Here is a 17190-nt window from a genome sequence, read left to right as displayed (position 1 = left end):
TCTCCATCGTTCCCTATTGTCTTGCACCTTAAAGCATGTTCAAGTTTTTGACTTTCTCTATTTCTGTTAAAACTGTTTCTCTTTCCACAGTAGCTGCACAATCCACCAAATATTTACAGCAGTTTTACCCCAAACGTCACTTCCATAAATTTGGCTATTTCTCATTCACTCTTATTTATAGCTTGCCTTTATTATCATCCTTGTGTATGTCTGATTAATTAAAAAATTCTTCATCTTTAGTGCACACGCAACAAACAGTTCTCAACAACTTCCACGAAAAAGTACTTTCTCAATTTCACTCCTGGACAGTATAACTCTAATTTTAAAATTATATTATGTTGCAATCGTACAGGATGTTAGTGAGACTGTGCTAGGAGCATTGTGGTACTATTTTGGTCGCCCTATTAAAACGAGAAAATACAGAGATTTACGAGGTTGCTTTTAGGTTTTGAGGATCTGCGTTAATGAGAGATTGGGCTGGCTAGAACATTCTTTGAACGTAAGGTATTGAGGGATGACCTTATAGAGCTATATAAAACTATAATGGATAGAGTTAATACTATAGTCTTTTTTCCGAGGAACGTAAAACTGATGGGTAGACCTTTAAGGTGAGAGGTGAACGATTTAAATTTCTTCATTTGGTGCTCATATTGAATTATTTGTCTGAGGAAGAGTGCAATCAAACATTACAGTTAGGTTTTACAATCAGCATGAGGAACACTGATACAGAATTGGTACATTTCACAAGCAACAAGCAGACGAAGTAATCGTCACTTCCGTCCGTGACGCAATGTGAACCCGCTCAGGACCTTTAGCGGGATTGCGTCACTTTTACATTCCAAGATGGCGGCGCCCAGAGGTCGGCCGGGGTGGATGAGGTGAGGAAAAGAGAGAAAGAAAAAGGGTGAGGTCAGGGATGAAGGTCTGGTCCTGCCGACCAGAGAAGGGCTTTGCCCACCCTCTGTGGTTGGGTTAGCCCATCCGCCACCATAAACATTCGTGCACTTCACTATCAGAGCCCTCTCTTCCCCTTCAGTCCCTCGGCATTGAGGGTGACTTGCGTGTAGTTCAGTTCTGAAGATGCAATGTTTGATTTCGCTCAACATGGGATGGCTGTTGGATAACAGCCAGCGCGCGGTATTGACAGATGGCGGCAGAGGCTAAAGTTAATCAGAAATTAAGCTGTGCTACACGTGGTTGTACACACAAAACGTAGCACAGCATCATAGATCCAACCTTGGTCTTAAGAGATTCTGCTAGCTCAGTTAGAACGCCACCATCTAACCAGGAAACTGAGAAAGGTAGTCACTCCTATAATGCAGGAGGCAGGCGGCTGGATGACTCAGAGAAGGAAGTGGGCATACATTGCAAAGTACCTTGAAAAGCCTCGATGGAGAGGGTGAGGAGAGAATCTTTCCTAGGTTGGGGGAGTCTAAAACCAGAGAGCACAGCCTCAGAAGAGAGGGACGTTGCCTCACGCGACTGTGAAGGCCAGGTCTTTGGCTGTATTTAAGGCTGAGGTTGCTCTTTCCACTACTATGTTGTACCCGGATACAGTATTTGAAACTGGACATTAGGCAGTTATCCAACGGGAAAAACACCTACAGTTTCTAAACTGTAGGATCAATTTGTAAATTGTAACCAAACACAACAAAGCGACTTTCAGCAGGCAGAATGAGCCACCCCCCCCCCCCCCCCCCCACCCACAGGACAACCTTGCCTGTGGTACACTGTGTAATCCAGGCCACATCCTGGCAAGTCTCTTCTGCACCTTCTCCAAGGCTTCTTAGGCAAGCATGCCATGTGACACCCTTACTATGCCATTATCTGGTGCAACCACTTTTAGGGAGCAATGGACTTTGGACCCCTAAACCCCTCTGTACATCAACACTGCTGAGGATCTTGCCACTGACAATGTATTGTGCCTTCACATTTAATCTCCCAAAGTGTAACACCTCGCACGTGGCTCTAATGAACTCCCATTTGCCATTTCTCCACCCATATCTGCAACTGATCTATATCGCACTGTAACATTTTTCAGTCTTTTGCATGGTCCACAATGCCACCAATCTTTGTATTTTAAATGACAACCTCAAAATATCTGGGATATTTTTGAGATTGTCATCTAATAATGCCTTTCAGGTTTCAAAACTACTGCAACATTAACCATCTGTTTTTTTTCTCTTGTAACAGCTTGTAAGGAAGCAGCGTTGCACTGTTTTCAGTTAACGTGAGTGCATCATCATGAATGCCCATCCAGCTGGCAGTCAGCTTGTTAGGATTTTAAGACTCTGCAGTTCTTTCCCTCAAACGTTTACTGTAACTGGATATAGAAGTTGTAGCACTTTGGTCCAAAAAACTGGATTTGTGTCATCAAGGAAGCAAAATGGCTTAATTTACCACTTGAATAATTGTATGAGTTTAACTTTAGTCCACTTCCAATCTTCCAAAAGGATTTCCCACATTCCAAGCAAAGCAGAAGATGTAAATAACCATGACAGGGAAACCAGAGACTCTAGTGTTGAAACCACTGTTTCCCTCAACCAGTCAGCAAACGCCACATCTTGGCAGTTCAGAGAACCTACCGCTGAGGTTTCTTCCACAGAGCAGAAAAACATGTCACTGACAGAGAGGAGACAAATTTGGGGACAATTCTACGATGAGCTTCGGCAGTGCACCTCTCCCACTGATGTGTTGGACTTGTACAGGCAATCTGACGTGACCTGGAGACATATCAGCAACTCCCTGATGGCCATGTGGGAAACCACAAAGAAATTGTCGGACGATCAGAAACGTTATGAGCGGAAGCTGATGTTTGAGCACCCAGTCTTTGAGAAGATTTGTCAGCAGACCTCGAAGGAAGTTCGGCTAATGAGATGTAGTGACTTGGTTTATAGCCTTTTCGCTCTGGTAAAAATAGGAGTGTCCCAGCATAGCCATCTTATTCATACACTACTGAGGGCTTCCCAGGTAAGTACAAGCATAGTCTTACTGTTGACCGCTGACAGAATTGTATGCTGACTTATTGCTATTTTCCTCTGATACAATATTACCTTACAGAACATAGAATACTACTGCATAGTACAGGCCCTTTAACCCGCGATGTTGTGCCAACCATATAACCTACACTAAGATTAATCTAACCCTTCCCTCCCACATAGCCCTCCAAATTTCTATCATCCACATGCCTATATTAAGTGTTCTTAAGTTTAAGTGTTCCTGTTGTATCTGTCTCTACCACCACCCCTGGCAGGGCATTCTACCCACCAATGTCTGTGTTTAAAAACAAACCTCATCTCTGACACTCCCCCATACTTTCCACCATTTGCCTTAAAAGCATGTTCCTTCATTAGCAATTCCAGCCTGGAAAAAGATCTCTGGCTATCCATTTGATCTGTGCCTCTTATCATCTTGTACACCTCTGGCAAGTCACCCCTCATCCTCTTTTGTTCCAAAGAGAAAAGCCCCAGCTCCCTCAACCTCTCCAATATACTCTCTATATACTCTCTAATCCAGGCAGCATCTTGGTAAATTTCCTTTGCATCCTATCTAAGCTTACACATCTTTCCTATAATAAGGTGACCGGAACTGAAAGTTTTATTAAAATAAAGCATTTTCTTACATTTATATTTTAGTTCCTCTGGTTAACAGAAGTGCAATGGGGGGGGTGGGGAATGGTAGATACTAACTAGCTATAAGTATCTGAAGGTAGCGTTTCTAAATTTGCAGAGTCTTCCACCCAATTACCGTGCAGCAATGATGTTCCATTATATCAAGGAGAACTTTTAGGTTAAAACTGATCTGATGAAATGTCTATACTAAACAGAGATGTGGATTTTCTGACTAACAGGAGCCTTTGCTCTTGTACTGGCATCTTTAATCAAGATTGCATCTTGGAATTGGTTGTGGGTCGTTGAATTTTTTTTATCCAGTTGTGACTTATGGATTTTTATTAGATGAAGTTATGGATATAGAATAAAGGCAGATCAGTGGGATTTGATTATCTATGATTCATTTGAATGATAGAACAGGACTGAGTGCTCTGTTCCCAAGTTTTTGCCTCCATAAGAAACAGTGTCACATTCTGGGGGGAATCAGAAGCAAGGTACTGTAATAGCTCATTTCCAGAAGGAAGAAGCTTCACTTAAGTACCTTGCTGCTAGGACTTTAGGCTTCTGTACCTCCTGCCGGATGGTGGCAGTGAAAAGATTATACAGCCCAGATAAAAGGTTATTTGAATTATTTATAAATTATTATAATTTTTCATAATTAGTGTCATAAATTGCTTATTTGAAACTGTTGTATAGTTCCTTCAGCTCATCCAAGAAGTGACTTTTAACATTGACTATTGCAGCTACTGTCCTTTACGCCAGGTGTGATTTCAACCAGTGGAGAATTTATTCCAGGATTTGCATTGACTTAGTTTTTGTGGCAGCTGCTCTCATCCCATTCCAGCAGAGTGTCCCTTCGGTCCGTGTTTGATAGCTGAAGATTGCAAGCTGACTATTATTCCACAAGTTATTAGTGACCAAGTGTCATTTGCTGTCCTGTCACTCCCATCAAAAGCAGATGGGCAGGAATTTACAGAGTCAGGGGAAATGGTACAGATTGCCCGTGTGTCTGGGTCGCATACTAAATTTCTACCTCATTTTTCACATTTCCCCCAAAGTAAATAATAGGCTACACTATGCCTTATATTCAGTTAGTCTGCCAATACAGCTGAATGCCAACCTAAGTTCCTCTCACTGACATGGTTTTTCCTTAATTGGCTGGTTTTTTTAATTTGTTTTCCCTTTCTGGCAGAGTTAGGGAAAGTAAGTCAGCCATTATTGAATGGCAGGGGAAACTTGATGGACCAAACAGCCTAATTCTGCTCCTGCCCTTGTCATCTTACGGATTGCGTGTATTTTGTTTGATTTGGAAACTTTCCCTGCTTTTCACAAAGAAAGCTAATGGCCAATGTTCTGTTTCAGGTGAGCTGAACTTGGAGAGAAGGCATAGTCTGTAGCCCAGGCACTCCTCAGCTCTTCTCCTTGCGTGATTTGTTACTTTGAAAGTCTTGGAGTCCAGGAGTCAAAGTTCTCTCCTGACAGCATACCACCTCTGCTGGCTCCATCCTTCCTATTAGTCAGGAAATACTCAGCCATGATGATGGGGCATTGAATAAGAGGAGTATGATTTAACTCAGCTGGTCATTGCTTTCCATGCCTCTGTGTGTGATTCTTGTTTTTGGCAAGGTGGTAGTAAGGAAGACGTGTGTCTCAACCCTCGGAACGGTGAATATACAATCAGTGATTAGGAACAGGAGTGGACTCTGCAGTGTTATTCTGTAGCACATCCACTTCCAGGTTCGGCATGTTGTGAGTTCAGAGATGTTCTTCTGGGCTTGTAATGCTTGGTTATTTCAATTACTGTCAACTGTCAGCTTGAACAGTTCTGCTCTGACCTCTCATTAACAAGGCAAGTTCGCCTACAGAACGGCTCACTGGATCTGTTTTGCTTTTCTCACCATTCTCTGTAAACCCTGGCAACTAGTGTGCGTGAAAATCCCAGGGGATGATCAGTTCTGAGATACTCAAATCACCCTGTCTCGCACCAAAATGGTCAAAGTTACTTAGATCATATTTCTCTCCCATTCTGGTGTTTGATCTGGACAACTGAATCTCTTGACCATGTCTACATGCTTTTATGCATTGAATTGCTGCCACATGATTGGCTGATTAGATATTTGCATTAGCTAGCAGGTGTACTTAACAAAGCAGTCACTGAATGTATATTCAGTGATCAGAGGGTTGGGTTGGTTTTAGGGTGCCTGTGTAATTCAGACAGATTTTATTAGGGTCCCCAATCTGAGCCTCAAGGTAAAGGTCCTCACTACCTCAGAACTACAATGATTGGCTCACAAATGCCAGCCTCGTTAGTGTTGTCCATACCTTCAAGAAATTGAAATTTAACTAGTGAGATTGTGACGATGTTTCTCAATATGGTTTAAGACCCCAAATTGTGGTTTCACGGAACAGTGATCTTCAAAATTGGTAAAATGGTGTATTATTGTCACATGTACTGCCATAACAGTGGAAAAAATTAATTCTGCGTACCATCCTTTCAACAGTGCTTTGAAATAGTGCAAGAGAAAACAATGAGAGAGCACAGAATAATGTGTTACAGTTTCAGGAAAGTGCAGTGCAGACAGACAATAGGTATTAAGGCCATGCCGGTACTTGCATGCTGGTACTTGCTTTTGTCTTCTGCTCATTGGGAGGAGAGGATGCCCAGGTGAGTGGCATCTTTGGTTATATTGAATGTTTTACCAAAGCACAAGAAGTGTAGACAGAATCCATCAAGAAGAGGCTGTTTGCTGTGAGGTGCTGAGCTCTGAAGTTGCTTGCAGTCATGGATACAGTACTCTCTATGGTGCGTCGATGTAAATTGGTGAGGGTCAAAGTGGATATGTCAGATTTCTTTAGGAAGTAGCGGCACCAGTGAGCTTATTGGCCGTGGCATCTAATGTGGCATCTAACTGTATTACCAAAGCAATATATGTCACCAAGTATCATGAGATTCATTTTCTTACAGACATTCATAGTAGAACCAAGAAGTACGATAGAATCAATGAAAAACTACACATAATGAGTGACAAGCAACCAATGTGCAAATAAAGACGAACTGTGCAAGTACAAAAAGAAACAAATAATAACTAAATACATAAATAATACTGAGTTGTAGAGTCCATGAAAGTGAGTTGGACCAGGACAGGCTATTGATGTCTACTCTGGGAACCTGAAGCTCTCAACCCTCTCAATCTCAGCACTATTGATGTAAAGGAGAGTCTGTATACACATCCCTTCCTGAGGTCACTTTTGTTTTCCTGATATTGAGTCTGCTCTGCCATCCATCATGGTTGATTTATTATCCTTTCGACACTGTTCTCCACCTTGTCCCCTTAACCTTTGGCCTAGACATCATGTCACTAGGCTTTCGATCTCCCTCCTGTACTGTGACTCAGTTTGTGAGACACAGCCACTAAAGTGGTGTCATAGAAACCCGACAGCACAATTTGGGCCATTGGGCCCACAATGCTGGGCCAAGCAAGTACTTTAGAAATTAGCTATGGTTACCTATATCCTCTATTTTTCTAAGCTCCATATACCTATCCAGGAGACTCTTAAAGGACCCTATTGTATCTATCTACAAGTTCGAGCACAAACTGGCTGCACACTCGTGAGTGTACGTGCAGTAGAGTAGAGGGCTGAGGATGCAGTCTTCATGTTGAAAAAGAAGTTTGACTAATTGGTGTTTGTGACTGAAGTGTATTTTGTTTTCCTTCATGTGCCATACGAAGTAATTAGTCTGTGCACAGTTAAAAAATACTCAATTTTCTGAAACATACCAGTTAAACTCAGGGCTTTTTTTTTACCTGCCATCATTAGTATTACTACTAGACAGCAAGATGAATTTTGGACATGTGTGACTACAGAAAGCATACTGTGTGTTCATTGTGTTCACTGTTTGTAGGAGCGTCTGAACGAGTTTGATGAGCGGGCTCTCTCGGTGCTGTCCAGCTGCTTGAGAGACATGGAGGAGAGTAAAAACGTCACTGTACTGCGGGCAGGCCTGAGGTAAGCTAATCATGAACAAATCTCTGCTCTCTGCATAAAGCAGAATTGTAGCTCCTTCTGAGAAGACCATAAGACATAGGAGCAGAGTTAGGCCATTGGGCCCATTGAGTCTGCTCCAGCATTCCATCATGGTTGATTTATTATTCCCTCAACACAATTTCCCACCTTGTCCCTGTAGCTTTTGGCGTCCTTACTAAGAAACTATCAACCTCTGTTTTAATGACCTGACTTCCAGGGCCATCTGTGGCAATTAATTCCACAAATTCTCCACCCTTGGTATAGGAAACATCCTTTCTACATCCATACTATCTAGGGCTTCTCACAAACAATACAGAAGCAAGTCCTTCAGCCCATCTCATCCATGCTGACCCAAATACCAGCCTGAGCTAGTTACATTTGTCTGTGTTTGACGTGTGTCCCTCTATACCTCTCCTATCGTGTACCTGTCTCAATAGCTTTTAAAAGTTTTGTTTCTATTTGTGCACTTCCTCTGGTAGCTCATGCCATTTACACACCACTTCATAAAAAAAATAAATTACCCTCTAAATCTCTCATCTCTCACCTTAAACCTTTGCCCTCTAGTTTTAGACTTCCCTACCCTTACCATCCACCTTACCAATGCCCTTCATGACTATATAATTGTCTGTAAGATCATTCCTCAGCTTCTTTAAAAAATAGTCCCAATTTTCCCTAATTCTAGCCCTTCAGTCCTAGCAACATCCTTATGAATCTTTTCTGCACCCTTGAAAGCTTAATGACATCCTGTCAATAGTGTGTTGACCAGAACTGTACATAAAATTACAAGTGTGTTTTTACCATTGTCTTGTACAGTTGTAATATGACGTCCCAACTCTTTAGTGTGATTCATATTTTCACCACACTCTGGGTAAAGAGGTTTTTCCTAATTTCCTGCATTTTGACTTTCCCACAGTGAGTTGTACACCATTGAGACAGACCTTTTGATCCAGTGAATCCATGCTGACCGTCAACCACCCATTTACACTAACCCCGCATTCATATTACTCTATCCACATTCCCATCAACTCCCCTGGACTCCACTACTTGTCTACATGCAGGGGGCAGTTTACAGCAGCCAATTAATCAACAACCATGATATGGGGATGTAGGAGGCAACTGGGGCACACTCTTGCTCTCTCTACACCCAGGACAATGTGACTAAGCAAACTCAGACACCATCTATAAATTTGCCAACAACACAAGTATTGTTGACAGTATTTCAGAAGGTGACAAAGTGTACCGGAGCATGATGGATCAGCTGGCAACAACAACCTTGCACTCAGCGTGAGTAAGACCAAGGATTTGGTTAAAGGGGTAGACACACCAGTCTTCATCAAGGGATCAGTAGTTGAAAGGATGGACTCTTTCAAGCTCCTGGGTGTCAACATCTCTGAAGATCTATCCTGGGCCCAACATATAGGTGCAGTTACAAAGAAAGCACAACGGCAATTATATTTCATTAGGACTTAGTATGTCACCAAAGACACTTCAAAATTTCTACCAAGGTACCATGGAGAGCATTCTAACTGGTTGCATCACCGTCTGGTATGGAGAGACCACTGCACAGGATTGGAAAAAGCTGTGGAAAGTTGTAAACTCAGCCAGCTCCATCACAATCACTCGCCTCCCCAGTGTCGACGACATCCTCAAAAGGCGATAGATGCCTCAAAAAGGCAGCATCCATTATTAAGGACCCCATCACACAGGACATGTCCACTTCTCAGTGCTACCATTGAGGAGGTATAGGGACCTGAAGACACACACTCAACATTTCAGGAATAGCTTCTTCCCCTCTGCCATCAGATTTCTGAATGGACAATGGACCCATGAACGCTACCTCAGTATTTTTCCTCACTTTTTGCACTACTTATTTAATTTAATTTATATATATAAATTAAATGCACAGTTATTCTAATTTATAGTTATTATTATGTATTGCAATGTACTACTGCACAAAACAACAAATTTCATGACATATGCCAGTGATAATTTTGATTCTGATCAGGCAGAAACTACGAACTCCACACAGACAACATTCGAGGATAGAATTGAAGCCATTTGCTGGAACTACTGCCTGCATAACTGTCCCCGCCCCCCCCCACCCCCCACACAGAACATCATCTTTATGTCTATTTGTCAATGATGTTAAAAATCCATCGTCATGTCATCTGACTGTTTTCATTCAAGACATTTCCCCCCCCCCCCCCCAATGGTAATAACATGTAGGTACTCGTGTTATCTTTATAAATCTGTAATGCCCCTAGTGTATCTTCAGCTTTATGTATAAATCAAGTATAGTTTGAGAATTTAGGGCAAGAACAGTTTTCAATGTTGTCTTCAATTACAGATTCTGGACAAAGGTCTTATTATTCTTTCCTTTGATACTCCTGGATTAAAAATTCTACTCTGTTTGTCCTGTGTACAATGAGATTAGAAACTTTGTGTTTCCTGCACTTGGTTGTGTATCTGCCCCAAGGTTGGAAGATTCTCAGTCCAGGAACCCAGTAGAACCTGATAAATCATGTGAAATAGAAAATGCCAGAAATACTCAGCATGTCAGGCAGCATCTTTGGAGAGAAAAACAAGAGTAATTGTTTCATGTCTGAAACCCAAACCATTAAGTGTAGTGATTAGTGTAATACTTTGCAGCTCTAGCTGTAGCATCGAAGTTCAATTCCAGCTGCCATCAGTGACCATGTGTTTTCCTCCAGGTGCTCCAGTTTCCTCCCATATTCCAAAAGCATACAAGTTAGAGTTAGTAAATTGTGGGCATGCTATTTTGTTGTTAGAAGCATGGCAACATTACTGCTGTCCTCAGTACATTCTCGAAGCAAAAGACACATTTCACTGTATATTTTTCATCTACATGTAACAAGTAAAGCTAACTTTTCCACAGAAGCTGCCTGCCATGCTGATTTTTCCAGTGCTTATTGTTTTAATTTCAGATTTTTAGCATTCGCAGTTTTTTTTTTAAATTATCATGACCTGATATAAAAGCCCTGCATGCAGCCAGGAAGTGGCCTGATAGAATTTTCACACCAGTATTTACTCCGCTTACCCAAGATGTGCATGTTTCCAAATTGATCCAGCTTCTGAAATATTAAACATTCACAGCCGTGGACATGGTATTTGCTGTTGTTCCTCACAGGCTACTTGTGGAACTGCGTATCCCAAGCATTAAGACAGTGATGGCTCTGCAGACCATGATGAGGTGTATTGGTAAAGAATCCCCACTGCCTCTGAAGAAAAAACTGGAGGTAGGACGCTTTTTAATTCTCAAAACGGAGGTGTCTTCACTTAAGTGGAGCCTTGTTGTCCTTCCCTTCTGACTGAGGAGGTGGCAGTGGAGTCAACCACATCCAAATGGCAAGCGGATTGCTTGGTAAAGAAATTGTACACACATTGCTGCTTTTGTTGGTTGGGGCGTTAAGTACAAAAGTTGGCTGGTTATGTTGCAGCTGTATAAAACTTTGGTGCAGCCACATTTAGAGCATTATGTCCAGATATAAATGCCACATTACAGGAAGGATGTAAAGGCTTTGGGGAGGACGCAGAAGAGATTCACTGGGATATTGCCTGAATTGCAAAGTATTAGTTAAAAGGAGGGGTTAGACAAACTTTGATTGTTTTCCTAGGACAGTCAGAGGCTGAAGGACTGCTTGATAAAAGTTTATAAAATTGCGAGAAGCATGGATAAGATAGATAAAGTCTTTTTTCCAGGGCATAAATGTCATACTAGAGGATGTAGGTTTAAGATGAGAGGGGGAAGATTTAACAGAGATTTATAATGTAAGATTTTCTACACAGAGGGTGGAATTCACTGCCAGGGGAAGAAGTAAAAGTAGAGATAACAGCAACATTTAAGAGACATTGAGACACACACATGAACAGGCAGGAAATGGGGCTACAGAACATAGAACACTACAGCACAGTACAGTTCCTTCAGCCCATGATATAGTGCTGATCTTTTAACCTACTCCCAAGATCAACTTAACACATCCCTCACACATTGCCCTTCATTTTTCTTTCATCCTTGTGCCTTTTAAGCATTTCTTAAACGTCCCTAAAGTATCTGCCTCTTGCCTGGCAGTGTGTTCCATCCATTTACCACTCTGTGTTTAAAAAGACATCCCCCTCTATAATATCCTCCAGTCACCTTAGCCTGTTACCACCCTGGAAAAAAGGCACAGGCTGTCCACTCTATCAATGTCTCTTATTATCTTAAACACTTCTATCAAGCCTCCTCTCATCTTCCTCTGCTCCAAAGAGAAAATCCCTAGCTCACTCATCCTCTTCTCATAAAACACATTCTCTAATTCAGGCAGCATCTTGGTAAAATTCCTCTGTACTAAAGCTTCCGTATCCTTACTATAATGAGAAGACTAGAACTGGAACCAATACTCCAATTGTACTGAGTTCATTTCTAGTCACTTATTTTAATTGTGGTTTAACCAGCATTTTATAGAGCTGTAACATTACCTCATGGCTCTTAAACTCACTCCTCTAACTAACGGAGGCCAATATACCATACGCTATCTTAACCACCCTAGCATGCTAATTTTGAGGGATCTGTGGATTTGGACCCAAGATCCTCTGTTCCTCCATAGTGCTAAGAATCCTACTATTATTAAATCTATGTTCTGACTTCAAATTCAACCTTCTAAAGCGTATCACTTCACACTTTTCCGGATTGAACTCCATCTGCCGCTTCTCAGCCCAGCTCTACATCCTGTTCTGTTGTAATCTAAGATAACATTCTACGCCACCAATCTTCATGTCATCTGCAGACTTACTAATAAACCCTTCCACTTCCTCATCCAAATCACTTAAAAAGATCATAAAGAGTAGTGGTCCCAGAACACATTTCCTGCAGCACACCATTAGTCACAGACTTCCAGAATACACTCCCATCTACTACTATCTTCTGCCTTCTGTGGGCAAACTAATTCTGAATCCATACTCCCAAGTTTACATGGATCCCATGCCCTCCTGACTTTTTGAATGAGATAACCCTGGGGAACCTTGTCAAACATCTTACTAAAATCCATATACATTACAGTGCATATACCAGCTTATCTTCATCAGCTTGCTTTGTCTCTTCCTCAGAGAAGTCAATCGGCCTCACAAGGCACAACCTTCTCCTCACGAAGTCATGTTGACTTTCCCTGATAAGACTGCTTCTCCGAATGCTCATAAATCCTGTCTCTAAGAACCCTCTCCAGGAGATTGCCCACTGCTAATGTGGAACTCCCTGGATTATCCCTCTTCATTTTCTTGTGAACAAAGGAGTAAACATTGCCATCCTCCAGTCTTCTGGTACTACTGTTTGGCCAGTCGACACAAAGAATATCACCAAAGGTGCAGTCTCATTTATCACTTCCCATAGTAACCTGTGCTAAATCCCTACTGATTTTTGAAAGTTTCAACACTGCATCTTTCTTAATCTCAACATGTTCCAGCACATTAAGCTGTTCTACACTGACATCGCATTAAGAACCTTCCCCATCTCCACCAACACCAGGCATACGTTTCCTCTTTTATCCCTGATCAGTCCAACCCTCACTCTCCTCGTCTTCTGTTCTTCAAGTACAAGAAAACGCATTGAGTTTTTCCTGAATTCTTCTTGCCAAGGCCTTCTCATTTCCCTTCTAGTTCTCCTGAATCCCCTCTTAAGCTCCTTCTTGGCTACCTTATAACTCTCAAGAGCCCTGTTTAATGTTTACCTCCTAAACCTTCTGTATGCTTCCTTCTTTCTCTTGACTAAATAGTGCACCTCTGTTGTCAACCATGGTCCTTCTATACGACCCTGCCTCAAAGAATCAGCTCGATCCAGAACCCATTCCAAATGCTCCCTCTACATTCCTTTGTGCACTTCCTGAGAACCTCTGCTCCCAATTAATGCTAATAGCATCATAATTAGCCCTTCCCTAATTAAATGCTTTCCCATATCATCTGCTCCTATCCTTGCCCAACAGTATGTAAAAATCAGAGAATTGGGGTCTGTTTCTGAAATGCTCATGCAGCAAGAGACTTGTCACTTGATTAGGTTCACTGCCTCGTTCCAGATCCAGTATTGCCTCTCCTCTAGTTAGCCTGTCCATATACTTTGTCAGAAGTCCATCCTGGACATACCTAACAAATTCTGCCCCCTCTTGCAATAAAGAGGTGCCGATTAATATTAGAGAGGTTGGAGCCATCCATAACAATAGCTGTGCACCTTCCCAAAATCTGCCTCCCGATCTGCACCTCAGTGTCTCTGTTGCTACTGCAGGGGTGGGGGCAGGATTGAGTCTATAGAATCCTCCCAGTAGAGTGATTGCTCCCTGTTTCTGACTGACTCAGTACTCAGTTGAAGATCACTCAAGGATGTCCCCCCTTTCTGCAGTTGTGACACTATCCTTGATTACCAGTGCCACTTCTTTCACCTTCCTGTGTGTCCATTTTGAAACATCTCAACCCAGGAACATCCAAAGTTAAAGTAAGTTTGTTATCAAACTATGTATACCATACACAACCTTGATATTCATCCAGCAGCCATCCCTGTACTTGTGACAGTCCAATTTCTGAAGTGATCACAACATCGTAGCTCCGAGTACTGATCATCACCCTCATTCCTGCTTCTTCTCACATTAAAGTAAATATGTTTCAACCCATTCAGTTGACTCTATTGATGTCTTATCCTTCCTACACATTGCACCTACCTTTTGAGCAATTGCCCCGTCTTCTAACCTATCATTAGTTTTATTTTATATTTATTTATTTTGGCAATACAGAGTAGAGTGGGCCTTCCCAGCTCTTTGAAGTTCATTGCCCTAGCAGCCCCTGACAAATCCAATTAACCCTAATTTAATCATGGGACAATTTACAGTGACCAATTAACTTATGCTCTCTGTCACCATCATGAAGTGCTTTGAGATGTTGGTCAAGGTGCTCATTAACTCCAACATCCCAAACAACTTTAACAACTGAAACAGGTCTGCAGCAAATGCCATCTCCCTGGTCCTTTATTTAAGAGCATCTACATAGTAAAGGCATCTATATCAGATTATTGCTTATTAACTACAGCTCTATCTTCGATACTATAGTTCCAAGAAGACTCATCTCCAAACTCCTAGGTCTGGGATTAACACCTCCCTTTGCAACAGGACCTTTGACTTTCTAACCAACAAACCTCAATCAGTAAGGCTAGGCAGAATAATCTCCCCCCTGAATATCCTCAACACTGGTCCTAAAAGTTATGTCCTCTGCCCCCTACTCTACTTCCCAAACACTCACGACTGTGGGGCCGAATTCTGCTCTAACTCCATCTACGAGATTGCAGATAATAACCACCATAGTTGGTTATATGTCAAATAACATTGAGTGGGAGTAAAGGGAGCCTGGTGACATATCATGACAACCTTTCCCTCAATATCAGCAAAGCAAAAGAGTTAGTCATTGATTTCAGGAAGTGGGATGGTGCACATGCTCCTGTCTACGTCAACAGTACTGAAGTCAAAATAGTTGAGACCTTCAAGTACTTAGAAATGAACAGTGTCAGTAACCTGTCCTGGTCCAACCATGGTAACTCCACAGCCAAGAAAGCTAATCAGTGCCTCTACTTCCTCAGGAGGCTGAAGAAATGCAGTATGTCCCCTTGGACACACACCAATTTTTATCAATGCACCATAGAAAGCATCCTGTCCAGGTGCAACACAGCTTAGAATGTCATGAGATCTGCTTGTTACTGCAGGACACCATGGAAACCAGCCTCACCCTCATGGACTTATATTACACTTCTTGCTGCCTTGGCAAAGCTCTTAGTGTAACTAGACATCACCTACCAGAGATATTATTTATTGTGCATGAGATACAAATATCTGAAAGTATCTACCACAAGGCTCAAGGACAGCTTCTATCCAACTGTTATATACCTTATTGTCTATTGCAATGCATATTGTAATGAATTGGTGTGTATGAATGGTAATCAAGGCAAGGTTTTCACTGTACTTCAATATACGTAACAAGAGTAAATAAACCAATAAATAATCAGGTGATTCTCATCCTTTCTAAACTCCAAGGAACCTAACCTAAACGTCCTAGCCTCTAAAGTATTAATGAATGTAGAATCAAGATAAGTACATTGAAGTAAGGCCCAGATCAGCTGTCATCTGACTGAATGGTGATACAGGCTGAAAGAGTGGAGTGTCCTACCACTGTTTTTCAGATGTAAACAGATAGCATGATAGTCATCCGGTGCAGCATGGTGACGTAGTGGCCAGCATAACAGTTTACAGTACCAGTACCAGGTTTATTTCCAGCCACTGCCTGTAAGGAATTGGTATGTTCTCCCTGTATGGGTTTCCTCGGGGCGCTCTGGTTCCCTCCCATAGTCCAAAGACGTACCAGTTGGTAGGTTAGTTGGTCATTGTAAATTATTCCTTGAATAGGCTAGCATTAAAAATTGGGGGATTGCTAGGCAGCTGGAAGGACCTCCGCACTGTATCTTAATAAATAAAGTGTCTGTGATGCAAAGCTTACCTAATGTATTGTGTAGAGGACACTACCAATTACAAAATGGATGTTACACTACTCCCATTTGATGGTAGTGTCATTGCCAGTGATATATGAAGCAGTGCTTTATATGCATCATATATCATTGGCAATTACACTATTTTAAAGCTTTAGTCAAGTTATGTGGGGACATGTTGATTTATAGTATTAACCAAATGTGATTTAGAGTGCTGTGAGATGATTTACAGCCTCTCGCTTCCTGTTCCACAGAACAAAGCGCTGTCATTGCTGAATCAGTTCACTCTTCCAAACTCGCAGTACATGTTCATCACTTTGGCAGCCATGGGTTACCGCTCGTACCCACTCTTAGAGGCTTGCAGTAACAGGATTATCGGTGAGTTCTCATTCTTCTCTTCAAACCCTTTCAATTAATGTTCCTAATGGTTTTAGCGTTCGCCTCCACTCTAACAAGTGCTTCCAATCCTCCCGGTTCTTAAACATCCCCAACCTGGGCATGGCTTCCATTGCCTGAGTCGTAAACTCTTGAATCACCTCACCACTTTCCTCCTCCGCTGCCAAGACTTCTTGTGATATCTTCTAGAATAGAGGTTTTGGTTCCTCTTCCTAAAATCTCTTTGTGTTGTTGTATAATATCTTGGGGCAATTCAACATCATAAGGGCACTTTGCTACACTTACTGAATTGTGGTTTTCAGTCACCCTCAATCGTTCAACAAGGTTTTTACATTCCATTCTGTTCTGCAAATCAAAAATACAGGATCCTGGAGATGTGGAAACTCTTGAGCAACACACACAAAATGCTGGAGTAACCCGGCAGGTCAGGCAGCATCTGCGGAGAGGAATAATCATTCAATGTTTCGGGTCGAGACCCTTCATCAGAATTGGAAAGGAAGGGAGCAAAAGCCAGAATAAGAAGAGCGGTGGGGGAGGGGGGAATAGTGGACAAGCTGGAAGGTGTGATAGGTGAGAAGGTCTAGTACGGTGTCAAATTAGAGGGATGTCCTTTTAGAACAGGGATGAGGAATATCTTTAGCCACAGAG

General features: G+C 42.0%; 1 protein-coding gene across 1 annotated transcript in view; it reads left to right on the top strand.

Annotated features, from left to right (window-relative positions):
* The first annotated feature begins 791 nt into the window (after positions 1 to 791).
* fastkd2 (FAST kinase domains 2) overlaps positions 792 to 17190 on the top strand; it is a 34158-nt gene continuing 17759 nt past the window's right edge. The window contains exons 1-5 of the mRNA XM_059967192.1: positions 792 to 878; positions 2194 to 2970; positions 7516 to 7619; positions 10786 to 10894; positions 16401 to 16524. Coding sequence (XP_059823175.1) covers positions 2245 to 2970; positions 7516 to 7619; positions 10786 to 10894; positions 16401 to 16524 — 1063 coding nt within the window. The 5' untranslated portion in view covers positions 792 to 878; positions 2194 to 2244. The remainder of the gene's footprint in view (positions 879 to 2193; positions 2971 to 7515; positions 7620 to 10785; positions 10895 to 16400; positions 16525 to 17190) is intronic.

Source organism: Hypanus sabinus, chromosome 4 (assembly GCF_030144855.1).
Source record: "Hypanus sabinus isolate sHypSab1 chromosome 4, sHypSab1.hap1, whole genome shotgun sequence".
In the NCBI taxonomy this organism is placed as follows: domain Eukaryota; kingdom Metazoa; phylum Chordata; class Chondrichthyes; order Myliobatiformes; family Dasyatidae; genus Hypanus; species Hypanus sabinus.
Note: the sequence above shows the minus strand (reverse complement) of the source record. Positions and strands in the feature narration are given on the sequence as shown.